At 45.5% G+C, this 27159-nt stretch overlaps 1 protein-coding gene across 1 annotated transcript in view; it reads left to right on the top strand.

The window, feature by feature from the left end:
- Window positions 1-26927, top strand: part of CCN6 (cellular communication network factor 6) — a 46414-nt gene extending 19487 nt beyond the window's left edge. The window contains exons 3-5 of the mRNA XM_075341486.1: window positions 1058-1300; window positions 13596-13789; window positions 26116-26927. Coding sequence (XP_075197601.1) covers window positions 1058-1300; window positions 13596-13789; window positions 26116-26397 — 719 coding nt within the window. The 3' untranslated portion in view covers window positions 26398-26927. The remainder of the gene's footprint in view (window positions 1-1057; window positions 1301-13595; window positions 13790-26115) is intronic.
- The last annotated feature ends 232 nt before the right edge of the window (window positions 26928-27159 follow it).

Raw genomic sequence — 27159 nt, 5'->3', positions numbered from 1 at the left:
AGACGTACTGGTATGTCCTTGGTTGTAAAGGGGTTAAAAAGTAAATTAGCACTACATACAAGACCTAAGAACCACATGCCACTAAAACGTGGACATTACCTATACCTCTGAAGCATAACCGTAACTTTAAATTTTATTTCATAAATCGATAGTACACAGGAAAATAAGCAACTTTGTAATATATCTTATCAGTTATTACTGATGAGAAAGCAGTTGTTACTGATGAGATTCTATGTAGATAGAAGAGGGAGGAGGGGCAAAGCTCTCCATCTTGCTCCTTCCTCTGCATCTAACCCTGCCTTCTTCTAGCTCCTCCCTCTGCCTTTAGCTTCTCCCTCCTCCCATATCATAGAATCTCATCAGTAACAGCTGCCATCTCCTATCTCAGTAATGGGAAAATCTTCACTGAATACAGATATTACCCCAGAATTGAGAATTTTGATAATGACTGATCAATTCTGGCAGAGAAAGAAGCAAATTTGTTTGAAAAGATATATTACAAAGTTGCTTAATTTCATCTGTACTATTGATTTATGAAATAAAAATTAAAATGATGGTTATGCTTTAAGGTTTTATTTTACATCTTTCACAAATTCAATGAACATGACTGATGGAGATCTATTAGCTGTACTACCACCGGAGGTTGACTTAATTTTGATCTTGGTTGATCAAATGTGATTTGACATAGGATTGCAATGTTAAAAAAATTAAACACATTTTTCTATCCACTTTTGTAAAATCATGAATTTATTTATTAGTTGCAACTTTCCGGCGGCTGCCTATTTTGGCATTATCCAGGTAGAGCTCTGCCAAACGGCTTGCCAAGTTGAGCTCATTTCTGAATTCATTACATAATGATGTGTGAAGGAAGCCTTTCTTATACCTGCACATACAAGTCTTTATGTCACCTGCAAACATATCAATAGGATAGTGTTAGATAGCTAGTGCCTTTCTTTAGATAAAAAGGGGGCACATTTAACTGACAGCACCTGTTTGTGTTTTTGTAGGTTACTAGCATATACAAGTTACTATCTATATATTTTTCTTCAACTTTTAGATATATTTGCTGTTGGATGTGAACTCAATGGGGTGCTTTATCAAAATGGCCAGTCCTTCCAGCCCAGTCCATTTTACACATGTCTGTGTATAAGTGACACCATAGGATGCACCCCTATACCTAATTCCAAACAATCTGATAGCCACTGTACAGATGCCACTGGACTCGTGAAGAAAAAGTCTGATCTAGCAAACTGTGCATTGGAGAAGAACCCAGATACGACAGACTACAAATTCATACCAGGTACGAGCAATCTATATATCTTATACTATCTACGAGTTCTATTGTCTATCAATTTTTAATATCCATCTAGCTACAATCTAATCTCTTGAAATTCAAACTCTTCAGCTTTGGCAAATTTTTCCAAATTGCAAGTGCTCGTCTTCATGAAAGATGTATAGAACACTCTGAGGTCTCCTGGGATGAATCCATGACCATACAAACTCTGTAGCACAAACAGAAGTGATGAGCAAGTGTGCTCGTCAGTGCTCACTACTCGGCCGAGCATCACGGTAGCTCGAGCGCCATGTTGAAGTCCCTACCTCAGGTTTTGTGGCTGTTAATAAACATGTGGAGATTGACTGCCAAAGACGGCAATGCCGTAGCCATGTTGGTTACGGGAATTACTGTGATTGGCAGGTTGCATTTCATCATCAACCCTTATATGAGCCCTAGGAGCGCGGTGGTCGGCACACTGTATTCTGGAAGCAGTTCACGGAGAGTTGATCTACAATGGAGAGCTTAGATTAGAGCAGAGTTTGTTCAATTGCACCCTTTAGTGCCTTTCATGTTGCACTAAAGGGTGTTTTTATCTTTGCTTAACCTAATAAGTAAATAATTAAAAAAAATGAAGTGGGGTTCCTCCATTTTTGACAACCAGCCAAGGTAAAGCAGACAGCTGGGAACTGATATGCTCAGGCTGGGAAGGTCAATGGTTATTTGGCACTTCTCAGTCTAAAAATACCAGCCTGCAGCCACCCCAAACTTGGTACATCACATTAGATGCGCCAAATCTGGTGCTTTGCCTGGCTCTTCCCAATTGCTCTGGTGCAGTGGCAATCAGGGTAATGTTTTTGGGGGCTAATGTAAGCTCTGTAATGTCAGCTGGCATCAAGTCCTGGCGTTAGTAATGGAGAGGTGTCTATCAGACACCCCCATTACTAACCCAGTAATCCAAAGAAAAAAACATACACACAGGAAAAAAAAGTTTATTTAAATAATGACTCTCCCACACCATCCCTTTTACACACTATCACTATTCCCAGTCTTTAGCCTTTTCTTTTTCTATTGGTAAGCTGTGAGCGGTGACATCCTTTCACTTATCAAATTCACCCAAAATGGATGCAGTGCTGTATTCCCTGCATCAGCTTTTATGCAGGCTATGATAGGATGTGTTATACTATGTGATGTGATAGCTGCCAGACATTATTGGGAAGCCTTCCGGAACACATCTGAGGTCATGTGAGCCTTCTCTTGCTAATGCAGTCTTTTATATTGCATCTTTTATATCTTTTATATTGTGTAAAAATAGTGGTTTATATTTTTGGTGATTGGCAGGAATCAAATTTTTCAAATTTTAGTCCATTGAATTTCAACAAATTCAACAGGAATTGGATATACATTGAATTGATTAACTCATCTAGTATTTATCTACCTATCTAGTTTGAGATCTGCAGGGCAGTTTTATTCATTGGCAAATTATATATTACGTTTGAGATACTATCTGCCAATTTAAGAAAATAATAAGCTTACTGATTTAACCATTGTGTGTACTTAGAGAATTTATCCATATACACAGTAAAAAATAGCAAGCTAGCAAACAACAGTGACTAAATGAAGTTCTCAGTGCATGAATATGCCTAGCTGCAAGTACTCATAGCAGCTGTGAGTTTAGGAGATAAAATATAAAAAATGTCTCAGCAATTTTTTTTTCTAATCGTTTCTAACAATGTGTGTAATGTATAACCTACAAAAAGAATACTGAAACTCATATTTAAAACAATAATTAGCACTTTATATTTTAGTCAACTGTCTACTTGATTTTATATGGTGAGGACTATTGTATAGGAGTTATTTATGTGGGCTGATTTAGGCCTTATATGCAATTAGTAGTATCTTGTTACTTATAAAGTACTTAAATATGTACATAGGATACCTTTTAAGATTGGTGTCCGACTCTCCATACAATACTCCATTTCTATTGAGACCCCTTCTCTCAGCTCATGTATTGAATCAATATATTACTCCTCTTCCAGCTTCTGGGTGACCATTTCAGGATTTAATTATTCACTGTTCATTTTTCATGCTCCCTTCCCCCCCCCCCCCATTTTCTTCCTGTAAAATCTTTTAACAATTTTTCAATAATAAAAATTATTGTTTTAAATATGGGTTTCAGTATTCTTTTTGTAGGTTATATATATATGCAATGCATACTGGAACCAATAATATGGTATTCTGTTTACTGAAATGTGTGTAATGAAGTGTAAGGGGTACTTTGCACACTACGATATCGCAGGTGCGATGTCGGTGGGGTCAAATCGTAAGTGACACACATCCGGCGTCGCTGTCGATATCGTAGTGTGTAAATCCTTTATGATACGATTAACGAGCACAAAAGCGTCGTAATCGTATCATCGGTGTAGTGTCCGACATTTCTATAATGTAGGTGCAGCGACGGTACGATGTTGTTCCTCGTTCCCCTGCGGCAGCACACATTGCTGTGTATGAAGCCACAGGAGCGAGGAACATCTCCTACCTGCGTCACCGCGGCTCACGCAGGCTATGTGGAAGGACGGAGGTGGGCGGGATGTTTACGTCCCGCTCATCTCCGCCCCTCTGCTTCTATTGGCCGCCTGCCGTGTGACGTCGCTGTGACGCCGCACGACCCGCCCCCTTAGTAAGGAGGCGGTTTGCCGGCTTGAGCGACGTCGCAGGGCAGGTGAGTGCATGTGAAGCTGCCGTAGAGATAATGTTCGCTACGGCAGTAATCACAAGATATCGCTGCTGCGACGGGGGCGGGGACTATCGCGCTTGGCATCGCAAGCATCGGCTTGCGATGTCGTAGTGTGCAAAGTACCCCTAAGTGTATTAAAATACTAACTAGAGTTGAGCAAGTAGCAAACTACTCGTACTCGCTATACTCATAACAAGTACTGTCTAATACTCGTGTATTCGTTCCAAATAGCATGTTCAATATAAGTCAATGGGGAAAAACTAGCAATGTAATGAGTAACCCGAATGCCGTACTATTCGTGGGAGTAGCAAATAGTGCGGCATTCAGGTTACTCGTTACATTGCGAGTTTTCCCCATTGACTTGCATTGCACATGCGAGTATTAGACAGTACTCGTTATGAGTATAGCAAGTACAAATAGTTAGGTACTCGCTCAACTCTAATATTAACTGATTGCCTCTCCTCCAGTTTACAGCGCAGCTCCAGTCCTCTTCTGGCACACTTAACCACTCTTTACACTAAGAAAGTGACTTCGACACACAATCCCCCTCAGCTAGTATGATTTCATGTCATGTGGGCCAGAAGAAAACGCTGGGAGCTGGGAAGACGGCAATTGGAAAGTATTTTATTACACATACCATATTACATACGTATTTAGAAGGGATAATGGAAAAAAAATTTACATTCCCAGCACATATGATTCCCTCACTTATACAAATATTTAACTGTTATAATATGTAGCAGCCCCACTTAATAATTTATCTGTGCCAAAAATAACTTCATATACAGTCATGACTGAAAGTGTTGGCACCCTTGAAATTGTTCCAGAAAAGGAAGTATTTCTCCCAGAAAATTATTGCAATTACAAATTTTGTTACACACATGTTTATTTCCTTTGTCTGTATTGGAAAAAAAACAAAAACAAAAACTGAGGAAAAAAAGGCAAATTGGACATAATTTTACACAAAACTCAAAAAATGGGCCGGACAAAATTGTTGGCACCCTAAACTTAATATTTGGTTGCACACAATTTGCAATAAATAACTGCAATTAATAGCTTCTTATAACCATCAACAAGCTTCTTACACCTCTCACCTGGTACTTTGGACCACTCTTCCTTTGTAAACTTCTCTAGGTCTCTGATATTTAAAGGTTGCCTTCTCCCAACAGCAATTTTAAGATCTGTCCACAGATGTTCAATGAGATTTAGGTCTGGACTCATTCCTGGCTACTTCAGAACTCTCCAGCGCTTTGTTTTAATCTATTTCTGGGTGCTTCTTAGGTATGTTTGGAGTCGTTGACCTAGGATGCAAACCTAGCTTTCTGACACTGGGCCCTACATTGCAACCCAAAATTCTTTGGTAGTCTTCATATTTCATGATGCATTGCACACAATCAAGGCACCCAGTGCCAGAAGCAGCAAAACAACCCAAAAACATCATTGAACCTACACCATATTTGACTGTAGGTACTGTGTTTCTTTGTAGGCCTCATCCCATTTTTGGTAAACAGTATAATGATGTGTTTACTAAACAGCTCTATCTTAGTCTCAACTGTCCACAAGATGCTTTCTCAGAAGGAGTTTGGCTTACTCAAGTACATTTTGGAAAGTGGCCAACAATTTGGTAACACCCATTTTGTGGTTTTTATGTGCAATTATGTCCAATTTGCTTTTTTCCCTCTTTTGTTTTGTGTTGTTCAAATACTCCCGAAGGAAATAAACATGTTTATGACAACATATGTGTAATTGGAATAATTTTCTGAGAGAAATACTTCATTTTCTATAACAATTTCAAGGGTAACAAAATTTTTGGCCATGTGTGTATAGCTTTATCTGGCACAAATCCAAATATACTGTATTAATTTCTAAACACGGATCTGTGATATGCACCTGTAATCAACCATATACTGCAGAAACAATATTAGACGGAAAAGGGAGAATGGGAATATTTTTGGAACTATGAAAGCAGGTGTTTCATTATAGGTTGTGTATCAGAATAGTGATGGAAAAATGTTGCGAATTTTAGCACAGGTCTTTCTTGCTCAATGTGTCCTATTTTCTGCTGCTTTTGCTATGTTTCTATGTTATGGTAAGACTTAGAGGAAGGGGTGTATCTCCAATGGACATCTAATTTACAGTGATTTACAATAGAAATTGTCATAAATTATACATAAATTATGGCTTTATTTTACAAAAGCTAAGGATTTGATTGAAACTTAGAAGGGTTAATTTATCAAGCTAAATGTGCCAAATTTCAAATGCAATTTGCCTAAAAAAACCCTGTTTCTCATGACTTGCACATGTTTTAGATACATATTGTGCTTTTTGTGACAAGAAGATGTGGCTTCTCCAAAATGAAGCATGATTTATGTGAGACTTTGTGTGCAAAATTTTGTAGCCAACAAACATGTGCTGTAAACCTAGACTAAAATATTTAGAGGTGTTCCTGATCTAACCATTAATTAAATTTGGGACATTTTAAGACTGTCTAGTCTAAGCTTGTGTGGCGCTCCTGCGGCTTCAGACGCCACACGGTACTGCACCTCACCCGAGGTGCCGTAATCATCTCGGATATGGAGGAAGTCACCGGAATACAACCAACAACACACTCAACCAGCACATAACATGGGAGCTCTTCCACTGGGACTGGGCTAGGTTAGGTGCTGGGGTGGCCATCACGAGATATTGGACCTCTTGCCCACTTCCCCAACAAGGGAGTTAGGAGCCATCTCACACAGTAGTCAGTCAGCTCTGGGTGCGGCAAGTGCCAGGTCGCACTCAGGAAGAGATAAGCAAAAACACGGACAGTTCGAGACCCGTGGTCTGGAGCTGGAAGCTCGACCCGGGTTCTTAGGAAAGATGGGGGATCCCAAATCTCGCGGGGAGTGCAGAAGGCACTCATGACCCGTTCCACGGCCCAGGAGCTGGGGTGGAGGGAAACCATCGAAAGGTGACGCACAGAAGGAAACACCGGCCTTGACCTCCGAAGTATCCGGGATCGGCTGAAGCCCATCACAGAGTAGCTCGGTGCTCCAACGGCAGTGTGCTTCCAGTGACTAAAGAACTTGAACTGCACCCTCTGTGTCGTCCCATTACTGCCGGCGCTTTCAACATCGCGCCCCTGCGCCATGGGTGACTATTACTCTTATCATCCTCCCTGGGACCAAGCACTGCCTGTGGAGAGCTGCAACACCCGAGGTGCGTCACCATCTACCCCAGGAGAGAAACTTACTGCAGCAGCGGCTAATACTGGCCACACACCACAGGTAGCGTCACGAACAATTACTCCCATCATCCCCATCTTTATTGACTCCGCCGAGGTCACGGAACCGGACAAGGCCACCGTGGCGACCCAGGAGAAAAACCGTGGCCCAGTGATGGGTAACCTCAGATCCCGTGGGCGCGTCACTTGCATTGTCTAGGAATTAGAAAGCATTGATAAATATACCCCATTGTCTCTGAATAAATTAGGCGCATCTTGCTAAAATGCACTTTAGATTGAGTAGCATCTGAATAGTTACTCTTAAATTCTCACTTTAAGTTCATGTTTATTTTCTCACCTATTTGGTCAGCATTGTCATGTCAGCTTTCGCTTTATATGCTGTTGGCATGGGCAAATACTCTGTTACATATGCAATAATATAACATGCCTTTGTGTATTGCAGATTATTTGGCTTTTAACCCGCTTCCTGCTCTGACAGCTTTACACCCATGTCTCCCTTTCAGGTACACAATAGATTTGCCCAAAATACATCAATTTATTTCTAGAGTCAGTTCTCAGTATTAATGTTTTATTGAGCATCTATTGTTTTGTTGTTGTTTTTTTTACTGAATTTAGCTTTAATATTAAAGGTTATCAGACCAGCACTTTATATAAATTGCTGCATGACATGTATTAAATATTTCAATATAGTTACCCCTGCGCCATAAAAAGTAAAAATGAGCACAGTGACAAAGTGCAAGCCAAGCAGCAAAAAGGGTATGAAACACTCCTGTCAGCAGTGTGCTAAGGGTAGGAATAAAATAAATGAATAAATAAACTCCTGCGCTAACACTGAATTGGTACGGAAGATTATGTATAAAAAAAACCCTGTTAAAGCAACTCGGAAGTTCAGAAATACCTAAGGAAGTACAAGCCCTGCCAGCTACCATATTGCACCTGTGTAATGTCACATGCTACTCATGCATCAGCGCCTTGCACTTTGCTTCCGTGGCCAGGACTGCTGGCAACCGGGGCACACTTAGCAGCTGCATTGCACCCGAGCACTTTTTTCATCACCAGACTTTAGTTATCCTCTTATTGGATACCTCCATATACGATCATTGTGCCCACCCAATGGACGTTTTCCCAGTTTGGGATGAGTTTATTACAAACCCCCTTTTTGGGCAGTGTCATTATCTCCAACACATATTATATCATAATACTGTTTATTTGCACTGACAAGCAAAAGTTTCAATGTTTTGAACTTTTGACTTTCAAGCTCCATATCTCACCATCCACTACATCCACTGCCTTCATTTTATAGACAATCATCTTGGCTATCTCAAACATAAATTTCACTTGCAACCATTTAGCATATGATTAGTTATGCATATTCTTGTCACATCACTGCATTGTTACTGTTTTACTCTTAACAAAATCTTAATTTAAATTTGTATTATTTTGTTAGTATCTTGTAAATCCACACCTTTGGCTTTCAACACTGCCTGAATCCTTCTGGGCATGCTCTTGATCAGAATCAAGCAGGTCTTGAGCAATATCTGATTCCAGGTTTCTTCTACATAATCCCAATGTTGGTACATACTGGTCAACTCACTTTGATATGTATACAGCTTTTTCTTCAACTCTACCCACAAGTGTTCGATTGGGTTGGGGTCTGGGGACTGTTGGGGCGAATCCAGCACATGTACTTCATTATCATTGAACCATTTCCTTGCCAATCTCAACGTATGCTTCAGGTCGTTGTCCTGCTGGAACACTATGTTGTCCTTTTCATACTCAGAGTACTCGAGTATACAAAGTAACTCATCTTGTAGGATATTCACATATAGCTCAGTATTGAGACCACCATCGATCCTGGTCAAGTATCCAACGTCTTTGGCTGTGAAACAACCCTTACTTGACAGTTTCTTCAATTTCACAATCCATTGCCCCCTTTTCCCTTGTTTCTTCTGGAGCCATTTGCACCCATCAGAACCTTGTCTATTGACTTTCTTCTCATTGCTCCAAATCATCTGTTTCTAATCTTCTCCTGTCCACTTTCTGTACTTTGCAAACTTGATACGACACTTTTTATGATATTGAAGCCAAGGTTTTTTCACCTTTTTCGGGGGCCATCATTACACACTTGTGTAATGTGCATTGCACTGTGCTTGCATGGATGTCTGTGATCTCACTATTATGAAGCATAGGAGCCACCTCCACTGCTGCTTGTCACGGCTGAACTGATAGACCTTGTAATGAGCTGACTTGTTGACTCCGATATTTTGCTTGGACGTCCACCTCTTGGCTTTTTATTGGATGGACAGACTTTATTTTAAATTCCTCCAATTGTCATGGCACACACATGATGAAGTTTGACAATTTTCTTAGCCAAGAGATGACTATCGAGCTAGATGCTGTTGTTTCTCTTTTATTGGGAAATCTTCATAGTTGTTCCTTGATTCAAACCAGTGACTTTTTACTTGGGAATCAACCTAATAAAGCCCTGAGATATTAGGGAATGTGACAACAGGTTGTAAGTTTTAATATACTGTATAGGAAGAAAAACATTTTTTAAACACCAGGAGCAAAACAGTAATAATGCAGTAACATGACAAGAATCTGCATAACTAATCATAAGCTAAATAGTTGCAAGTCAAATTCATGTATGAGCTAGTCAAGATGATTGCCTATAAAATTAAAGTCTCACGTTCAAAGCTGTAGTGGATGGTGAGATATGGAGCCTGAAAGTCAAAAGTTCAAAACATTGTTACCCTTTTGCTTATCACTGGATATGCAACACCAATTCTATAGTTTGTCTATATGTATATAATATATCGCAGCCTCCGGCAGATGGTTTAATGCATCCAGGGTGAGTTAATCATAATCCCCTTCCTGATGTCACATCTGACTATATTTATCATTAATGCTACACTGGTATACATTGTATACATTATACTGTCATAGGCACTGCTGAAAGGATGTTTTTTTCCATTCATTACTTTTCATTTTTGTGTACTCTGCTTGCATATTCCAACACCAGCCTACCATTTGTCCATTTTTTTTAAAAAATTTTTTATTTTTATATACATAACCAGGGCCGGCTCCAGGTTTTTGTGGGCCCCGGGCGGAAGAGTTCCAGTGGGCCCCATAAACACGCAGACACACACACACATACACAGATACATACACGTACATATACATATTTAAAGGCAAACTCACAAAAAAACATATAAACAGACAAATCTATACAGTCATATACACTGTCATACATAGATACACATCATACATGCATACATACAGAGACACACTGCTATGCTGCATACATACATATAGACAGACACACACATACTGCTCTGCTACATACATACAGACACACACATACTGCTCTGCATGCATACATACATATAGACAGACACACACACACTGCTCTGCTACATACATACATATAGACAGACACACACATACTGCTCTGCTGCATGCATACATACATACATACAGACACACTGCTCTGCTGCATACATACATACAGACACACTGCTCTGCTGCATACATACATACAGACACACATATACTGCTCTGCTGCATACATACATACAGACACACATATACTGCTCTGCTGCATGCATACATACAGACACACACATACTGCTCTGCTGCATACATACATACAGACAAACAGACACGCATACTGCTCTGCTGCATATATACATACAGACAGACACGCATACTGCTCTGCTGCATATATACATACATACATACAGACACGCATACTGCTCTGCTGCATATATACATACAGACAGACACGCATACTGCTCTGCTGCATACATACATGCATACATACAGACAGACACGCATACTGCTCTGCTGCATATATACATACAGACAGACACGCATACTGCTCTGCTGCATATATACATACAGACAGACACGCATACTGCTCTGCTGCATATATACATACAGACAGACACGCATACTGCTTTGCTGCATATATACATACAGACAGACACGCATACTGCTCTGCTGCATACATACATGCATACATACAGACAGAAACGCATACTTCTCTGCTGCATATATACATACATACAGACAGACACGCATACTGCTCTGCTGCATATATACATACAGACAGACACGCATACTGCTCTGCTGCATATATACATACAGACAGACACGCATACTGCTCTGCTGCATATATACATACAGACAGACACGCATACTGCTCTGCTGCATACATACATGCATACATACAGACAGACACGCATACTGCTCTGCTGCATATATACATACAGACAGACACGCATACTGCTCTGCTGCATATATACTTACAGACAGACACGCATACTGCTCTGCTGCATACATACATGCATACATACAGACAGACACGCATACTTCTCTGCTGCATATATACATACATACAGACAGACACGCATACTGCTCTGCTGCATATATACATACAGACAGACACGCATACTGCTCTGCTGCATATATACATACAGACAGACACGCATACTGCTCTGCTGCATATATACATACAGACAGACACGCATACTGCTCTGCTGCATATATACATACAGACAGACACGCATACTGCTCTGCTGCATACATACATGCATACATACAGACAGACACGCATACTTCTCTGCTGCATACATACATGCATACATACAGACAGACACGCATACTGCTCTGCTGCATATATACATACAGAGAGACACGCATACTGCTCTGCTGCATATATACATACAGACAGACACGCATACTGCTCTACTGCATATATACATACAGACAGACACGCATACTGCTCTGCTGCATATATACATACAGACAGACACGCATACTGCTCTGCTGCATACATACATGCATACAGACACGCATACTGCTCTGCTGCATATATACATACATACATACAGACACGCATACTGCTCTGCTGCATATATACATACAGACAGACACGCATACTGCTCTGCTGCATACATACATGCATACATACAGACAGACACGCATACTTCTCTGCTGCATATATACATACATACATACAGACACGCATACTGCTCTGCTGCATATATACATACATACAGACACGCATACTGCTCTGCTGCATATATACATACAGACACGCATACTGCTCTGCTGCATATATATATACATACAGACACGCATACTGCTCTGTTGCATATATACATACATACATACATACAGACACGCATACTGCTCTGCTGCATATATACATACATACAGACAGACACGCATACTGTTCTGCTGCATATATACATACATACATACAGACACGCATACTGCTCTGCTGCATATATACATACATACATACAGACAGACACACACCTTGCTCTGCGGGGCCCACACACGCGGCTCCGGGGGCCACACACGCACGGGGGGACAGGGAGGGAATGATGTCCCACATACTGATCAGGTCACGGTGCAGATGGGGCCCACACAGCGCTGGAGGGAAGCGATGTGCTGCGGGTCGCTGGCTGGCACTGTGACTCCTTCATCTGTGGGACCGAGCAGGACGCCGGGCAGTAGCTCCGCCCACAGATGATGCTCAATGCAGGAGAACACAGTGAAAGCTGTGGTCTGCGGGCCTTAAAGGGCCGGCAGCCACAGTTTCCAGTGACAAGGACTGCGGTCCCCGGAACTCGGCCCGGGGGCAGCAGAACTGATGAGGCCGAGTGGGCCCCCCCAGCTCTCCAGGGCCCCGGCATTTGCCCGGGTATGCCGCGTGCTGACGCCGGCCCTGTACATAACCTTCCTTACCTATTCAGTGGTTTTGCAGGGGTTTATTTATTCATGTACTGAATATATTTCTATATTGCTATGTATGTAAAGATTCCACAATACATGAATCTTACAAACTTTTCTTTCCCTAAATAGCTATCTCACCCAACTTCCTTGGGTGAACATTCAGGTGTTCTCTATAGAGGGAGAGGAGTGAGCTGCTGCCACACTCTTCATGGTTCATAATCTTCAGATTTAGATACTCACTTTATGTACAGTGATATGATAGGTTTACAAATACATATATAATACATTGTATCATGAAACTGTATCAGTTTGCCGCTTCATGCTGCTTTAAATATTATGTTAACTTTCTAAAGCAATTATACATAAATATTAATCTTGCCATCCACACTGAGAGCGTATTTGAGAAGCTTTTATAATTATTGCTAATCATACTGTATATGTTGATGCACTGGAGTTTGCATGCGCAAATAAACCATTCATGCTGCTTGGCATTACACTGCAACCATCTGCTATAATTTAATATTAACCACTGTACCGAGAGGAAAGACTATATATCAATTCTATACATCATCATAATGCATTGGTATGTGCAATAACCATGTTGTTCTGTATTTCAGTGTCAAGCATTTTACCCCTTGTTTGGAAAAGAAAGTGTCTTGTGCAGGCAACTGGTTGGAGTCCATGCTCTAAGACGTGTGGAATGGGCATATCTATACGGGTTACCAATGACAACAGTAAATGTGAAATGAGAAAGGATAGACGACTGTGCTTCCTCAGGCCCTGTAATACAACTCTGCTAAGTAATGTGAAGGTAATCCAGTTTGCTTTTCTGTCACTTATTTTGTATACAATGCTTAATAAAGCATTGCATCTCTCTTATAACGATGGGTGAACCCACAGATGTTCAGGTTCGGCTGGTCCCTTAAACAGAAAGTCCGCTTTGGGATTGGATTTGAGCCAAACTTGCCCCTGGATCCCGAACCACATATAAGTCTAAGGGACCTGAACTTAAGTGTTATAAAATGGTGTTAGTAAGGTCTAAGGGGATTCAAAAGGAAGCAAAATGGGGATTAAAGCAGGAAATTATACTGACTGAGTTTCCACATGGCTATCACACTGCTTCCTGGTCCTCTCTTTAAATCTCATGAATATTCATTGCTTCCCTGCCCACCCTCTGTGACAGAATATGTGATTGTTTGCAATCAGACTGCTGGTGTGACGGCATCTGTGTTTGATTGCCCTTACACTAGCTGTGTGGGTCCTGAAGTGGAGTGTAAAAATAAATACATAATTGTAAAAAATGGTGTAGGGTCCCACGTATTTTGATACTCAGTGTGGATAAAAGCAAACAGGTGAAGGCTGCAGCCCCCAGATGTGTGCGTTATATTTATTTAAATAAATAAATAAGTTTTAAAAATGGCGTTCGTTCACCCCTAATTTTGTTAACCCGCCAAGATAAAGTAGACAGCTGGGGGCTGGTATTCTCAGGCTGGGGAGGCCCATGGTTATTGAGCCCTCCCCAGCCTAAGAACATCAGCTTGCAGCCACCTGAAAATTGGGAAATCCATCAGATGCCTAAATTCTGGTACTTTACCCGACTCATCCCGATTGCCCTGGTGCGGTGGCAATCAGGGTAATAAAGGGGTTAAAGACAGCTGTGATTTGTCAAAAAATCACAGATGTCATCAAGCCTAAGGTTAGCAATGGTTAGGGGTCTAAGTGACCCCCCCATTACTAATCGTGTAAGCAAAAATAAATAAACAGAAAACACAAAGAAATATTCTTTATTTAAAAATCCAACAATAAACACCCTCTTTCTCGAATTTATTACCCAAAACACCCCTGTAGGTCCAACATAATCCACAGACACAATATCCCACAACGATGCGGACTCTGGTACATCTGAGGTTGCAGTGGGCGCTCATATTAGAAAACATGACCGATCATTACGGCTTGTGGGACACATGGTGGCGCAGCTGTGAGAGTAGTGATGTCAGTGAGTTCACCTGAGCTCACAGCTGGAACCCTAGCTGTGACCTCACTTGAACTCAGGGAGCTCACCTGAGGTGATCTCAGTAAAGTCAATGCCGGATTACCAGCTAAGGTTATGTGTATATGTGGAGTATTTGCTTGCAAAAAATCTGCTTCTCCTAGCAGAAAAATGCACCAAAAATGCGCTGTGATTTTGAGGCACTTTTCTGCTAGGAGATGCAGATTTGATGCAAAAAAATGTTGAGTCACACAGGCAGATTCAGGCGTCTACCAGCTGTGTGTTCATTTGAGATCAGGCTGGCAAAAGTTAATTCCTACTGGCGTTCTGGAATCACATGTTGTGGAAGACCTATCACAGCTACTCCCCACCTTTTTAAGATGGAGGAATTTGTCTTCCCATACCGACGATAGCTTTTACTACATAGTCCATGTGCTGTTTTATCCCAGTTCTGCTGGTGATTGTAGTGCTTTGTTCGTAGAGCTGTTGTGGAGTTCTCTTCTCATCTCGTTGTTTCCTCCCTGTTCTTATTTTCTTTGTCGCTCCATTGGGAGACCCAGACAATTGGGTGTATAGCTTCTGCCTCCGGAGGCCACACAAAGTATTACACTTTAAAAAGTGTAACCCCTCCCCTCTGCCTATACACCCTCCCGTGCATCACGGGCTCCTCAGTTTTATGCTTTGTGTGGAAGGAGGCACACATCCACTCATGCATTCTCAGATTAGTTATATCGGTTGGAAGAAAAGTGGGCCCCCACGGGGCCCCCGGCATGTTCCCTTCTCACCCCACTACGTCGGCGGTGCTGTTAAGGTTGAGGTACCCATTGCGGGTACAAAGGCCGGAGCCTCATGCCGTTTTCCTTCACCATCCCTTAGCGGCTCTGGGAGAAGTGGGATCCTGACCGGTCATCCATTCACTGGGACCGGGCTCCCTCCGCAGCCCCTGTGGGAATCTGCTGGACAGGAGTCTAATCATCCTCAGGGACCGGGCCCTGCATCTCTAAGGTACTCTGTGTCCCCATGGGGGATGTGCATGGAGCGCCTGCATCCCGGACGCTGCAGCAGCTGCTGATTTGTGAAGACCGGCGGACTTCCGCGCCGACCGCGCCTGTTTGTCGGCCGCGGTCTTAAATTTAGTCCCCGGCTTCATTGCGGCCTAGTAGCAAAACTCCCGCCCCCGGGCCTGTCTGTCAGGGGTAAGGGCGGGACGGCCGGCCTGACGTCGGCTGTGAGGGCCGGAGCATCCTGTATGTTTCCTCCCCCCTCACTGATCACTGTGGGGACCCCAGATTCCCGCACTTTTTTAGCGCTGCCCACGGGTCCACTCCTCCCCAGAGAGCTCCGGCAGCCATTTCTTTGGCATTCTGCCGGTGGAGGATTACCTGGAAAGAGCTCTACAACTCTGGGAGACCTAAGGCAGGGAATCTGGAGGACACACGCTCCGCTTTTTAGCGGTCGGTAAGCCACACCGGTCACCCGGTGCTGGTCCCCTTAGGGCGCCGGAATAGATACTATATATATATATATTTCTGTTCGGTCGGGCTATATACCTGTTCCCATATACCCTCAGTGATCACTCTCCTAGGAGACAACAGCATGTCGTCCACAAGGAGCAAGGGTGCCAAGACACAGGGTTATTTTGCGACCTGTACCTCTTGTGCGGCTATGTTACCTGCGGGTTCCACCTACCCTCACTGTGAGCAATGCTCGACCCCTGTTTTGCTTGCTCAGCCGGAGCCTCGGTCACTAGTAGGACCCTCGGCTCAGGTAGACCCCCCTGCTCACCCGGTACAGGCGGCAGGGACAGAGTTTGCAGTTTTTGCTGAGAAACTCTCTGAGTCACTTTCACAATCCATGGCTCAGTCTATGGACAAATGGTCTGCCAAGCTGCTAGAAGCTTTGCAGTCCAGACCGGTCCTTACACAGGCCCCGGCCCCTGTTGGATCGTCGCCTCCAGGCCCCTCTCTGTCCGCGCCACAGCGCCCCCCAAGGGGGGGCCCTAGGTCTCACGTGGAGGACTCCTGCCCAGACCACAGTCCCAGACCAGCTAAGCGGGCTCGCTGGGAATCTTCCCCGACTTCTTCACGCTGCTCGGGGTCCCAGCTTGAGGACTCTCTGGAGGACGAGGCGGACGTCGCAGCTCAGGCCTCTGACCCTGACGTTGCTCTCAATCTTGATACACCTGAAGGGGATGCCATAGTAAATGACCTTATCTCGTCCATCAACCAGGTGTTAGATCTATCTCCCCCGCCGCCACCTGTAGAGGAGTCGACTTCTCAGCAGGAGAAACACCAGTTTCGGTTCCCTAAACGTACACGGAGTGCATTTTTCGATCACTCTAACTTCAGAGATGCTGTCCAGAAGCCCAGAGCGGTTTTCGGACAAGCGCTTTACTAAGCGCCTTACTGACACACGTTACCCCTTCCCCTCTGACGTAGTTAAGGGTTGGGCTCAGTGTCCCAAGGTGGATCCTCCAGTCTCTAGATTGGCGGCTAGATCTGTGGTATCGGTTGCAGACGGCTCATCGCTAAAGGATGCCACTGACAGGCAGATAGAGCTTTTGGTGAAATCCATCTATGAAGCCACGGGCGCGTCTTTTGCCCCGGCTTTTGCAGCCGTGTGGGCACTCCAAGCTATCTCAGCTTGTCTGGCTGAGATTAATGCGGTCACACGTAATTCTGCTCCCCAGGTTGCGTCTCTGACTTCTCAGGCGTCAGCTTTTTCTTCCTACGCCATGAACGCAGTTCTAGACTCTGCTAGCCGTACAGCGGTGGCATCCGCTAATTCTGTTGCAGTCCGCAGGGCCATGTGGCTGCGCGAATGGAAGGCAGACTCGGCTTCCAAGAGGTTCTTAACCGGTTTGCCGTTTTCTGGCGACCGATTGTTTGGCGAACGATTTGATGAGATTATTAAGGAATCCAAGGGAAAGGACTCCTCCTTACCCCAGTCCAAACCGAAGAGACCTCAGCAACGGAAAATACAATCGAGGTTTCGGTCCTTTCGTCCCTCCGCCAAGCCCCAATCCTCTTCGTCCAACAGGCCGGAGAAAGGCCAGAGGAACTCCTATGCGTGGCGGGCTAAGTCACGCCCCCAAAAACCCGCCGGAGGCAATGCCTCCAAGGCGGCCTCTTCATGACTCTCGGCATCCCCGAACCGCATCCTCGGTCGGTGGCAGGCTCTCCCGCTTTTGCGATGCCTGGTGGCCACATGTTCAAGACCGATGGGTGAGAGACATTCTGTCTCACGGTTACAGGATAAAGTTCAGCTCTCGTCCTCCGACTCGTTTCTTCAGAACCTCTCCGCCCCCCGCGCGGGCCGATGCTCTTTTTCAGGCGGTGGACGCTCTGAAGACAGAAGGAGTTGTGATCCCTGTTCCCCCCCAGGAACACGGTCGCGGCTTTTACTCCAACTTGTTCGTGGTGCCAAAGAAGGACGGTTCATTCCGTCCCGTTCTGGACCTCAAACTACTCAACAGACATGTGAGCACCAGACGGTTTCGGATGGAATCTCTCCGCTCGGTCATCGCATCGATGTCACAAGGAGACTTCCTAGCATCGATCGACATCAAGGATGCTTATCTCCATGTGCCGATCGCACCCGAACATCAACGCTTTTTGCGTTTCGCCATCGGGGACGAACACCTTCAGTTCGTGGCATTGCCTTTCGGCCTGGCGACAGCCCCACGGGTGTTCACCAAGGTCATGGCATCCGTTGTGGCGGTCCTACACTCTCAGGGCCACTCGGTGATTCCCTACTTAGACGATCTTCTAGTCAGGGCACCTTCTCAGATGGCGTGTCAAAACAGCCTTACCGTCGCTCTGGCGACGCTCCAGCAGTTCCGGTGGATCATCAACTTCCCAAAATCCAAGTTGACACCGACCCAATCACTGACTTACCTCGGGATGGAGTTTCATACTCAGTCAGCGGTAGTAATGCTACCGCTGGACAAACAGCTCTCTCTGCAGGCAGGGGTGCAATCTCTTCTTCGGGGTCAGTCACACCCCTTGAGGCGCCTCATGCACTTCCTGGGGAAGATGGTGGCAGCAATGGAGGCAGTGCCCTTCGCGCAATTCCATCTGTGGCCACTCCAGTGGGACATTCTCCGCAAATGGGACAGGAGGTCGACTTCCCTCGACAGGAACGTCTCTCTTTCCCTTGCAACCAAGACGTCACTTCAGTGGTGGCTCCTTCCCAACTCTCTGTCGCGGGGAAAATCCTTCCTACCCCCAACCTGGGCTGTGGTCACCACAGACGCGAGCCTGTCAGGGTGGGGGCCGGTTTTTCTCCACCACAGGGCTCAGGGAACCTGGACTCCGATAGAGTCATCCCTTCAGATCAATATTCTGGAGATCAGGGCAGTGTATCTAGCCCTATTGGCTTTTAATCGGTGGCTGGAGGGCAGGCAGATCCGTATCCAGTCGGACAACGCCACTGCCGTCGCCTACATCAACCACCAAGGCGGCACTCGCAGTCGTCAAGCCTTCCAGGAAGTCCGACGGATTCTGCAGTGGGTGGAAGCTACAGCTTCCACCATCTCCGCAGTTCACATCCCGGGCGTAGAAAACTGGGAAGCAGATTTTCTCAGTCGTCAGGGCATGGACGCGGGGGAATGGTCTCTTCACCCAGACGTGTTTCGAGAGATCTGTCGCCGCTGGGGAACGCCGGACGTCGATCTCATGGCGTCATGGCACATCAACAAAGTCCCAGCATTCATGGCACGGTCTCAAGATCACAGAGCTCTGGCGGCGGACGCATTAGTTCAGGATTGGTCGCAGTTTCGACTGCCTTATGTATTTCCTCCTCTGGCGATGCTGCCCAGGGTGCTGCGCAAAATCAGGTCCGACTGTCGTCGCGCCATTCTAGTCGCTCCAGATTGGCCGAGGCGGTCGTGGTACCCGGATCTGTGGCATCTCACGGTGGGTCAACCGTGGGCGCTCCCAGACCGCCCAGACTTGCTGTCACAAGGGCCGTTTTTCCATCTGAATTCTGTGGCCCTCAACCTGACTGTGTGGCCATTGAGTCCTGGCTCCTAGCGTCCTCAGGGTTATCTCAAGATGTCATTGCCACCATGAGACAGGCCAGGAAACCAACGTCCGCCAAGATCTATCACAGGTCTTGGAGGATCTTCTTATCCTGGTGCTCTGATAATGGTTTTGCTCCCTGGCCTTTTGCCTTACCCACTTTTCTTTCATTCCTTCAATCCGGAATGGACAAGGGTTTGTCTCTCGGCTCTCTCAAGGGACAAGTATCGGCGCTATCCGTATTTTTTCTAAAGCGTCTAGCCAGGCTTCCGCAGGTCCGCACGTTCCTGCAGGGAGTTTGCCACATAGTCCCACCTTACAAGCGTCCGCTGGAACCCTGGGACCTTAACAGGGTGCTAACGGCTCTTCAGAAACCACCTTTCGAGCCGCTGCGGGATGTCTCTTTATCACGTCTTTCGCAGAAGGTGGCATTTCTAGTGGCAGTTACATCGCTCCGTAGAGTGTCAGAGCTGGCAGCGCTGTCATGCAAAGCCCCCTTCCTGGTTTTTCACCAGGATAAGGTGGTTCTGCGTCCTGTTCCGGAATTTCTCCCTAAGGTGGTATCTCCTTTTCATCTCAATCAGGATATCTCCTTACCTTCATTTTGCCCTAATCCAGTTCACCAATGTGAAAAGGATTTGCACTCATTAGATCTGGTGATAGCACTCCGGTTCTACGTGTCTCGCACGGCGCCCCTGCGCCGTTCAGATGCGCTCTTTGTCCTTGTCGCTGGCCAGCGTAAGGGTTCGCAGGCTTCCAAGTCAACCTTGGCTCGGTGGATCAAGGAACCGATTCTTGAAGCCTACCGTTCTTCTGGGCTTCCGCTTCCTTTGGGGCTGAAAGCCCATTCTACCAGAGCCGTGGGTGCGTCCTGGGCATTGCGGCACCGGGCTACGGCTCAGCAGGTGTGTCAGGCAGCTACCTGGTCTAGTCTGCACACTTTCACGAAACACTATCAGGTGCATACCTATGCTTCGGCAGACGCCAGTCTAGGTAGGCGAGTTCTTCAGGCGGCGGTTGCCCACCTGTAAGAGGGAGTCGTCTTCGGCTCTTTTTTATCGAGGTATTCTTTTACCCACCCAGGGACTGCTTTTGGACGTCCCAATTGTCTGGGTCTCCCAATGGAGCGACAAAGAAGAAGGGAATTTTGTTTACTTACCGTAAATTCCTTTTCTTCTAGCTCCTATTGGGAGACCCAGCACCCGCCCCTGTTCCCTTCGGGCTGTTTGTTCTTTTGTGTACACATGTTGTTCATGTTGAATCGTTTCTTTTGGTTCATGGTTTCAGTTCTCCGAACATCCTTCGGATTGAATTTACCTTAGACCAATTTATAAGTTTCCTCCTTCCTGCTTTTGCACCAAAACTGAGGAGCCCGTGATGCACGGGAGGGTGTATAGGCAGAGGGGAGGGGTTACACTTTTTAAAGTGTAATACTTTGTGTGGCCTCCGGAGGCAGAAGCTATACACCCAATTGTCTGGGTCTCCCAATAGGAGCTAGAAGAAAAGGAATTTGCGGTAAGTAAACAAAATTCCCTTCTTTTTCCTTATCACTTGTTTTCTAATACCTATGTGTAAACGTGCTGAGTGAATGAGTTTTGGTTTCCCCTGTTTGTCCATATTTGTGGATTTTTCCACTTCTGTCCTGCCTCTACCCTACGGTGAGGGAAAGGGGATATTAGATCAAGGTTGTACAATAGTATGGCTAAGTAGGTGGCCCATACATAGTCACCATCAGACTTATCTCTGGGATCAGGGACAGCTAGGGCCCCCTAGCCTGAGTGCAGGTTTAGGAGCCCCGATTTCCGGTTATCCCATCACACCCCGCTACAAAATTCTGTTCATTTTACTCGGGCACATAAGGATTTCATGTCCAATACATTTGCATTTATTTTTCTTCAATCAGCAACATAGATGCAAATAAAATCAAGATGGAGCAGACAATAAAATGCACAACAGAACAGAATTCAGATTCTTAAACCTTAATGATCCACCTCCCAAAAATTGCTTAAAAACAATGTTATGGCTTTGAGGTAGAAACGTTTCCCTGTGGAAATGTAAGAATCCTAATTAGCTGCAGATTTTAGTCATAAAACACCAATCTATACTTAACATTCAGATCTCTGTCCTGTGTGTCAGTCTATTTTTTGATCCAGCACAAACTTGTATTTATCAACATCTTTGTCACACGGTGTCTGGCTCTAAACTTGCTAAGTGTCATGGTAACATCTGACACAATTTACACTTCAGAATCTTACACTCCCTGTGTTTTTAAGATGGTGGAGTCTGTCTTCCCATGTTGTCATGCTGACTAAATTGGTCCGTGTACTGCTGTGTTCCAGTTGATGGTGATTTATTGCATGCTGCTTGGTGGGCAGTGGAAATCCTCTCGACATCTGGTTATTTCCTCCCTGCTCTTTATTTCCCTATATCACATATTGTCTTTTATCTCTGTGTGTACTAGCTGTGTGATAAAGTTTTTTTGTTTCCCTGTTTATCTATACTGTGGGTTCAACCACTCCTGTCCTTGTCCTGGGGTGGGGTGGGGGTATAATATCAGAGCTTGCTAGGAACAGAGAAAGGAAGGCAGCCCAGACATCTTCACCATTAAACGTATCTCTGGGATTAGGGACAGTTAAGGCCCCCTAGCCTGAAGGCCAGTCTAGGAGCCCCAGTGCCCTGTTATTCCCTCACAACCCGTGACAATCTTCCTCAACATATGCTAATACTCCTCCTTTAGCAAAGCTACGGAAGCCAGCTGAGGTCAAAAGACTTCTCCTGGTATTTCACTACCAGTAATTTCTCTCTATTTCCCTGGCACCAGCATAATATCATGCAGGTTTTTCTTTCTTGGATGTTAGGCTTAACGGCAATACATATAGTACACAATGTGTCGAGTTTTGTAAAACAGTTTGCCCATTCAATTTATCACCATACTTACAAAGCACACAATTCAAAATGGCATTTCAGTTGAAAACCATCACCCAAATGTGACATATGCTGCATTGGTTCCGCCACAATTGGCTTTTTCAAGGGCACAAGAAGACAATGTGGGCTTTATTGATCGCAATTCAGCTTACCCTCCAAGAGCAGGAAAGAAAAAGCGGCAGGACATTATTCAGGTTGCGGGGAAGGGGGGAAATTACTGATGGAGAAATACCTGGAGGAGCCTTTTGACCTCAAGCAGCTTCAGTAGCTGGCTAATGTAAGAGTTCTAGCATATATGGAGGAGGATGTTGAGAATCACAAACTTGTGCTGGATCAAAAGATAGAAGCCTGACACAAATGACACAGCCATGTCAGAAGTAATAAAAAGAAGAATAAAACCTCTATGACTGTTTTAAAGGTAATCTGTCATCAAGTTTTTGCCACCTAATCTGGGAGCAGCCTTAGGGTGGCTTTACATGCTACGATATCAGTACTGATATCGCTAGCATGCGACCCGCCCCCATCGTTTGTGCGAAACGGGCATATCGCTGCCCGTCGCGCACAAAATCGCGCACCCGCGTCACACATACTTACCTGCATAGCGACGTCGCTATCACCGGCATACCGCCTCCTTTCTAAGGGGGCAGTCCATTCGGCGTCACAGCGACGTCACTAAGTGGCTGCCCAATGAAAGCGGAGGGGCGGAGATGAGCGGGACGAACATACCGCCCATCTCCTTCCTTCCGCATTGTGGTCGGCGGCAGGTAAGGAGATGTTCCTCGTTCCTACGGGGGTCACAGACAGCGATGTGCACTGCTGCAGGAACGAGGAACAACAATGGCAAAGCGATAGTATCGATAATTGGGAGCGGACCCCCATGTCAACGAGGAGCGATTTTGGACGTTTTTGCAACGATCCAAAATCGCTCCTTGGAGTCACACACTACGAGATCGCTACAGCGGTCGGATGTGCGTCACAAATTCCGTGACCCCAATGAGATCGCTGTAGCAAAATCGTAGTGTGTAAAGCCCGCTTAATGTAACAACAAAGACCCTCATTGAACTGATGTGTCACTTACTGTGCTTCTATCTGTAGTTTCAATAAAATCACTATTTTATCAGCAGTAGATTCTCACTAGAGCAGGGGTGGGGAATCTCCGGCCCAGGGGCCGATGACTTTTCCTGCGGCCCCCGGGCAGGTTCCTGGGGGCGGCAGTACTCGGGCCACCACTGCGGTTTGCAGGCCGCCGAGCCTTTAAGTGCCAATATGCACTGCTTGTTCATACCAATGGGCTCTCCCAGTGGCCAGTGTCAGCATGCTCAGGACTTACATTGTGGGCGGGTTTAGCGCTCTGCACTTCCGTCCCACACCAGCTTCACAGCTTCCAGTGGTGTGTGCCCACCCTCCGGAGCTGTGTGCCCGCCCTCCTCTGCCCTCCGGAGCTGTGTGCCTGCTCTCTGCCCTCCGGAGCTGTGTGCTCGCCCTCTGGAGCTGTTTCTCCGGCACCTGTTGTGTGTCCGGCGCCTGCCCTCTGGTGCTGTGTGTCCGTCGCCTGCTCTCTGGTGCTGTGTGCCCATTCCAGTGCATTGTGGCCCCCCAGGTTCTGTGTTCCCCCAGAGTTGTGTGCAACCCTCAGTGCTGTGTGTCCCCCTTACTGCTGTGTATCAATGGCAGGTATGTGACTTCCCCTCCAGTGATGTCAGGGCTCCGCAAGTGCTGTGTGCAGCCCCCCAGTGTTGTGTACTCTCTCAATGTTGTGTATCTCCCTCAGTGTTGTTTCCTCAATGTTGTGTTTACCCCTGTGATGTCCACAAGTCCCCCCAGTGATGTTTATGCCCCCAGTGATGTCTGTGCTCCCCCAGTGATGTCTGTGCTCCCCCAGTGATGTCTGAGCCCCCACAGTAATGTCTGTGCTTCTCTCAGTGATGTCTGTGCCCCTCCCAGTGATGTCTGTGCCCCAGCCTGTCTTGTGATGTGTGCCCCAGCCCCACTTGTGATGTATGTGCCCCAGCCCTTCTTGTAATGTGTATGCCCCAGCCCCTCTTGTGATGTATGTGCCCCCACCCCTCTTGTGATGTATTTGCCCCAGACCCTCTTGTGATGTAAATGCCCCAGACCCTCTTGTGATATAAATGCCCCAGATCCTCTTGTGATGTGTATGCACCAGACCCTCATGTGATGTGTATGCACCAGCCCTTCTTGTGATGTGTATGCCCAAGCCCCTCTTGTGATGTTTGTACCCCAACCCTTCATGTTATGTCTGTGCCCCAACCCCTCTTGTGATGTATGTATCCCAGCCCCTCATGTGATGCATGTACCCCAGCCCCTCTTGTGATGTATATGCTCTAGCCTCTCTTGTGATGTATATGTCTCAGCCCCTCTTGTGATGTATATGCCCCCAACATCTCCTGTGATGTGCATGCCCACAGCATCTCTTGTCATTTATACATGACATTGGAGATTCTGGGGGCATATACATCACACAAAGGGTTGGGGGCATATACATCACAGGAGGGGATGGGGGCCATATACATCACAGGAGGGTCTGCGGGCATATACATGTCCCCAGCCCCTTGTGTGATGTATGTGACCCCAGTGTCTCCTGTGAGGTATATACATCAGTTCCAGTTTCTCCTATGTGATGTATGTGCCTCCAGTGTTTCCTGTGATGTATATACAGCGTCTGTTATGTAATGTATATGATTTACCAATCTTATTATCACAAAGTTGACTGTGCTCCAGACCGAAACAAACCTGAAAAAGCAGTTGTCAGAAGCAACATGATTAATATCACAGCCGCACCAAAGAGAAGCAGCTCGGGCCGCCACAGTAGGGGTGAGTTAATTATTTGTTTGACCAAACATAGCAGGGTAATTTTTACATTGATAATTTTGTGCAGCCCCCGAAGGTTGGTAGAAATTTCCAAATGGCCCTTGTCAGAAAAAAGGTTCCCCACCCCTGCACTAGAGGATTAGCAAACCTGCTGCAATGTAGTGCTCCATATTCAAGAGGTATGTATAACCCAGTCCCCACTACTGATTGGCAGCTTTCTGCCTATGCACAGTGTATACAAAGAAAGCTGCTAATCAGTGGTGTTTGAGTTATAGGTTTGAATGGTGTTTGAATTTAAACCCCAACATAGAACAATACAAATGCGCTCATAATGCTAAAAATGTTTATTGAACTTCTGTTATTTTATAGATTCCCAAAGGAAAAACCTGCCAGCCTACGTTTCAAGACCCCCAACCTGTTAAACTGACTTTATCTGAGTGCTCGACAGTGCAAAAATATCGGCCCGTATACTGCGGGATGTGCACAGATCGAAGATGCTGCATCCCCAACAAATCGAAAATGATTACTATCAATTTCCAGTGTCCAAGCGAAGGTTCGTTCTCTTGGAAAATGATGTGGATCACATCTTGTGTTTGTCAAAAGATATGTACTGACCCTGGAGATATATTTGCCTATCTTAAAGTTTTGTGAGTAACGTCCAAAAAGCTTGTCTTCAATGCTACAGACAGATTGCCAATGTTACCCTTTTGCTTGTCACTGTATATACCGTATTTTTCATTTTATAAGATGCACCGGATTATAAAGGCCACTTTACACACACAGATAAATCTGCGGCAGATCTGTGGTTGCAGTGAAATTGTGGACAATCAGTGCCAGGTTTGTGGCTGTGTACAAATGGAACAATATGTCCATGATTTCACTGCAACCACAGATCTGTCAATGATTTATCTCTGTGTGTAAAAAGGCCTTAAGACGCAACCCAAATTTGAAGGAGGAAAATAGAAGAAAAAAAACAATTTTTACTGTTAAAATGAGAGACCATCTTATAATCCTAATGCCTCTTATATTAGGTCACGAGGGGGGAGTAGCGGTGGTGGAGCGGCTCAGGAAAGTCACAAGAGGCAGGGTAGGTGATGCTGTGGTCTCAAAGAAGAGTGTCAGTGATGCTGCGGGCTCGGAGGAAGGGGTGTCGTGGCTCAAGAGGATCAGTGTGCAAAGAGTCGGTGATACTGCAGGCTTGCGGTGTGTCACGGCAGTGGGTGCCATTGTTTTGCCAGCGGGCTCGGAGAAAGGGGTGTCGCGGCTTAAGAAGGTCAGTTTGCAGCAGTGGAGGGTCGACGATACTGTGGGATCATGGGGTGTCGTGGCAGCGAGTGCCATTGATCTGCCGGCAGAGTGTGTGCTCCATTGAACTGCTGGCCGTTGACACAATGGACTTCAAGAAAATGACTG

This window comes from Anomaloglossus baeobatrachus, chromosome 3 (genome assembly GCF_048569485.1).
Source record: "Anomaloglossus baeobatrachus isolate aAnoBae1 chromosome 3, aAnoBae1.hap1, whole genome shotgun sequence".
In the NCBI taxonomy this organism is placed as follows: Eukaryota; Metazoa; Chordata; class Amphibia; order Anura; family Aromobatidae; genus Anomaloglossus; species Anomaloglossus baeobatrachus.
This window is presented reverse-complemented; position numbering and strand designations above follow the sequence as displayed.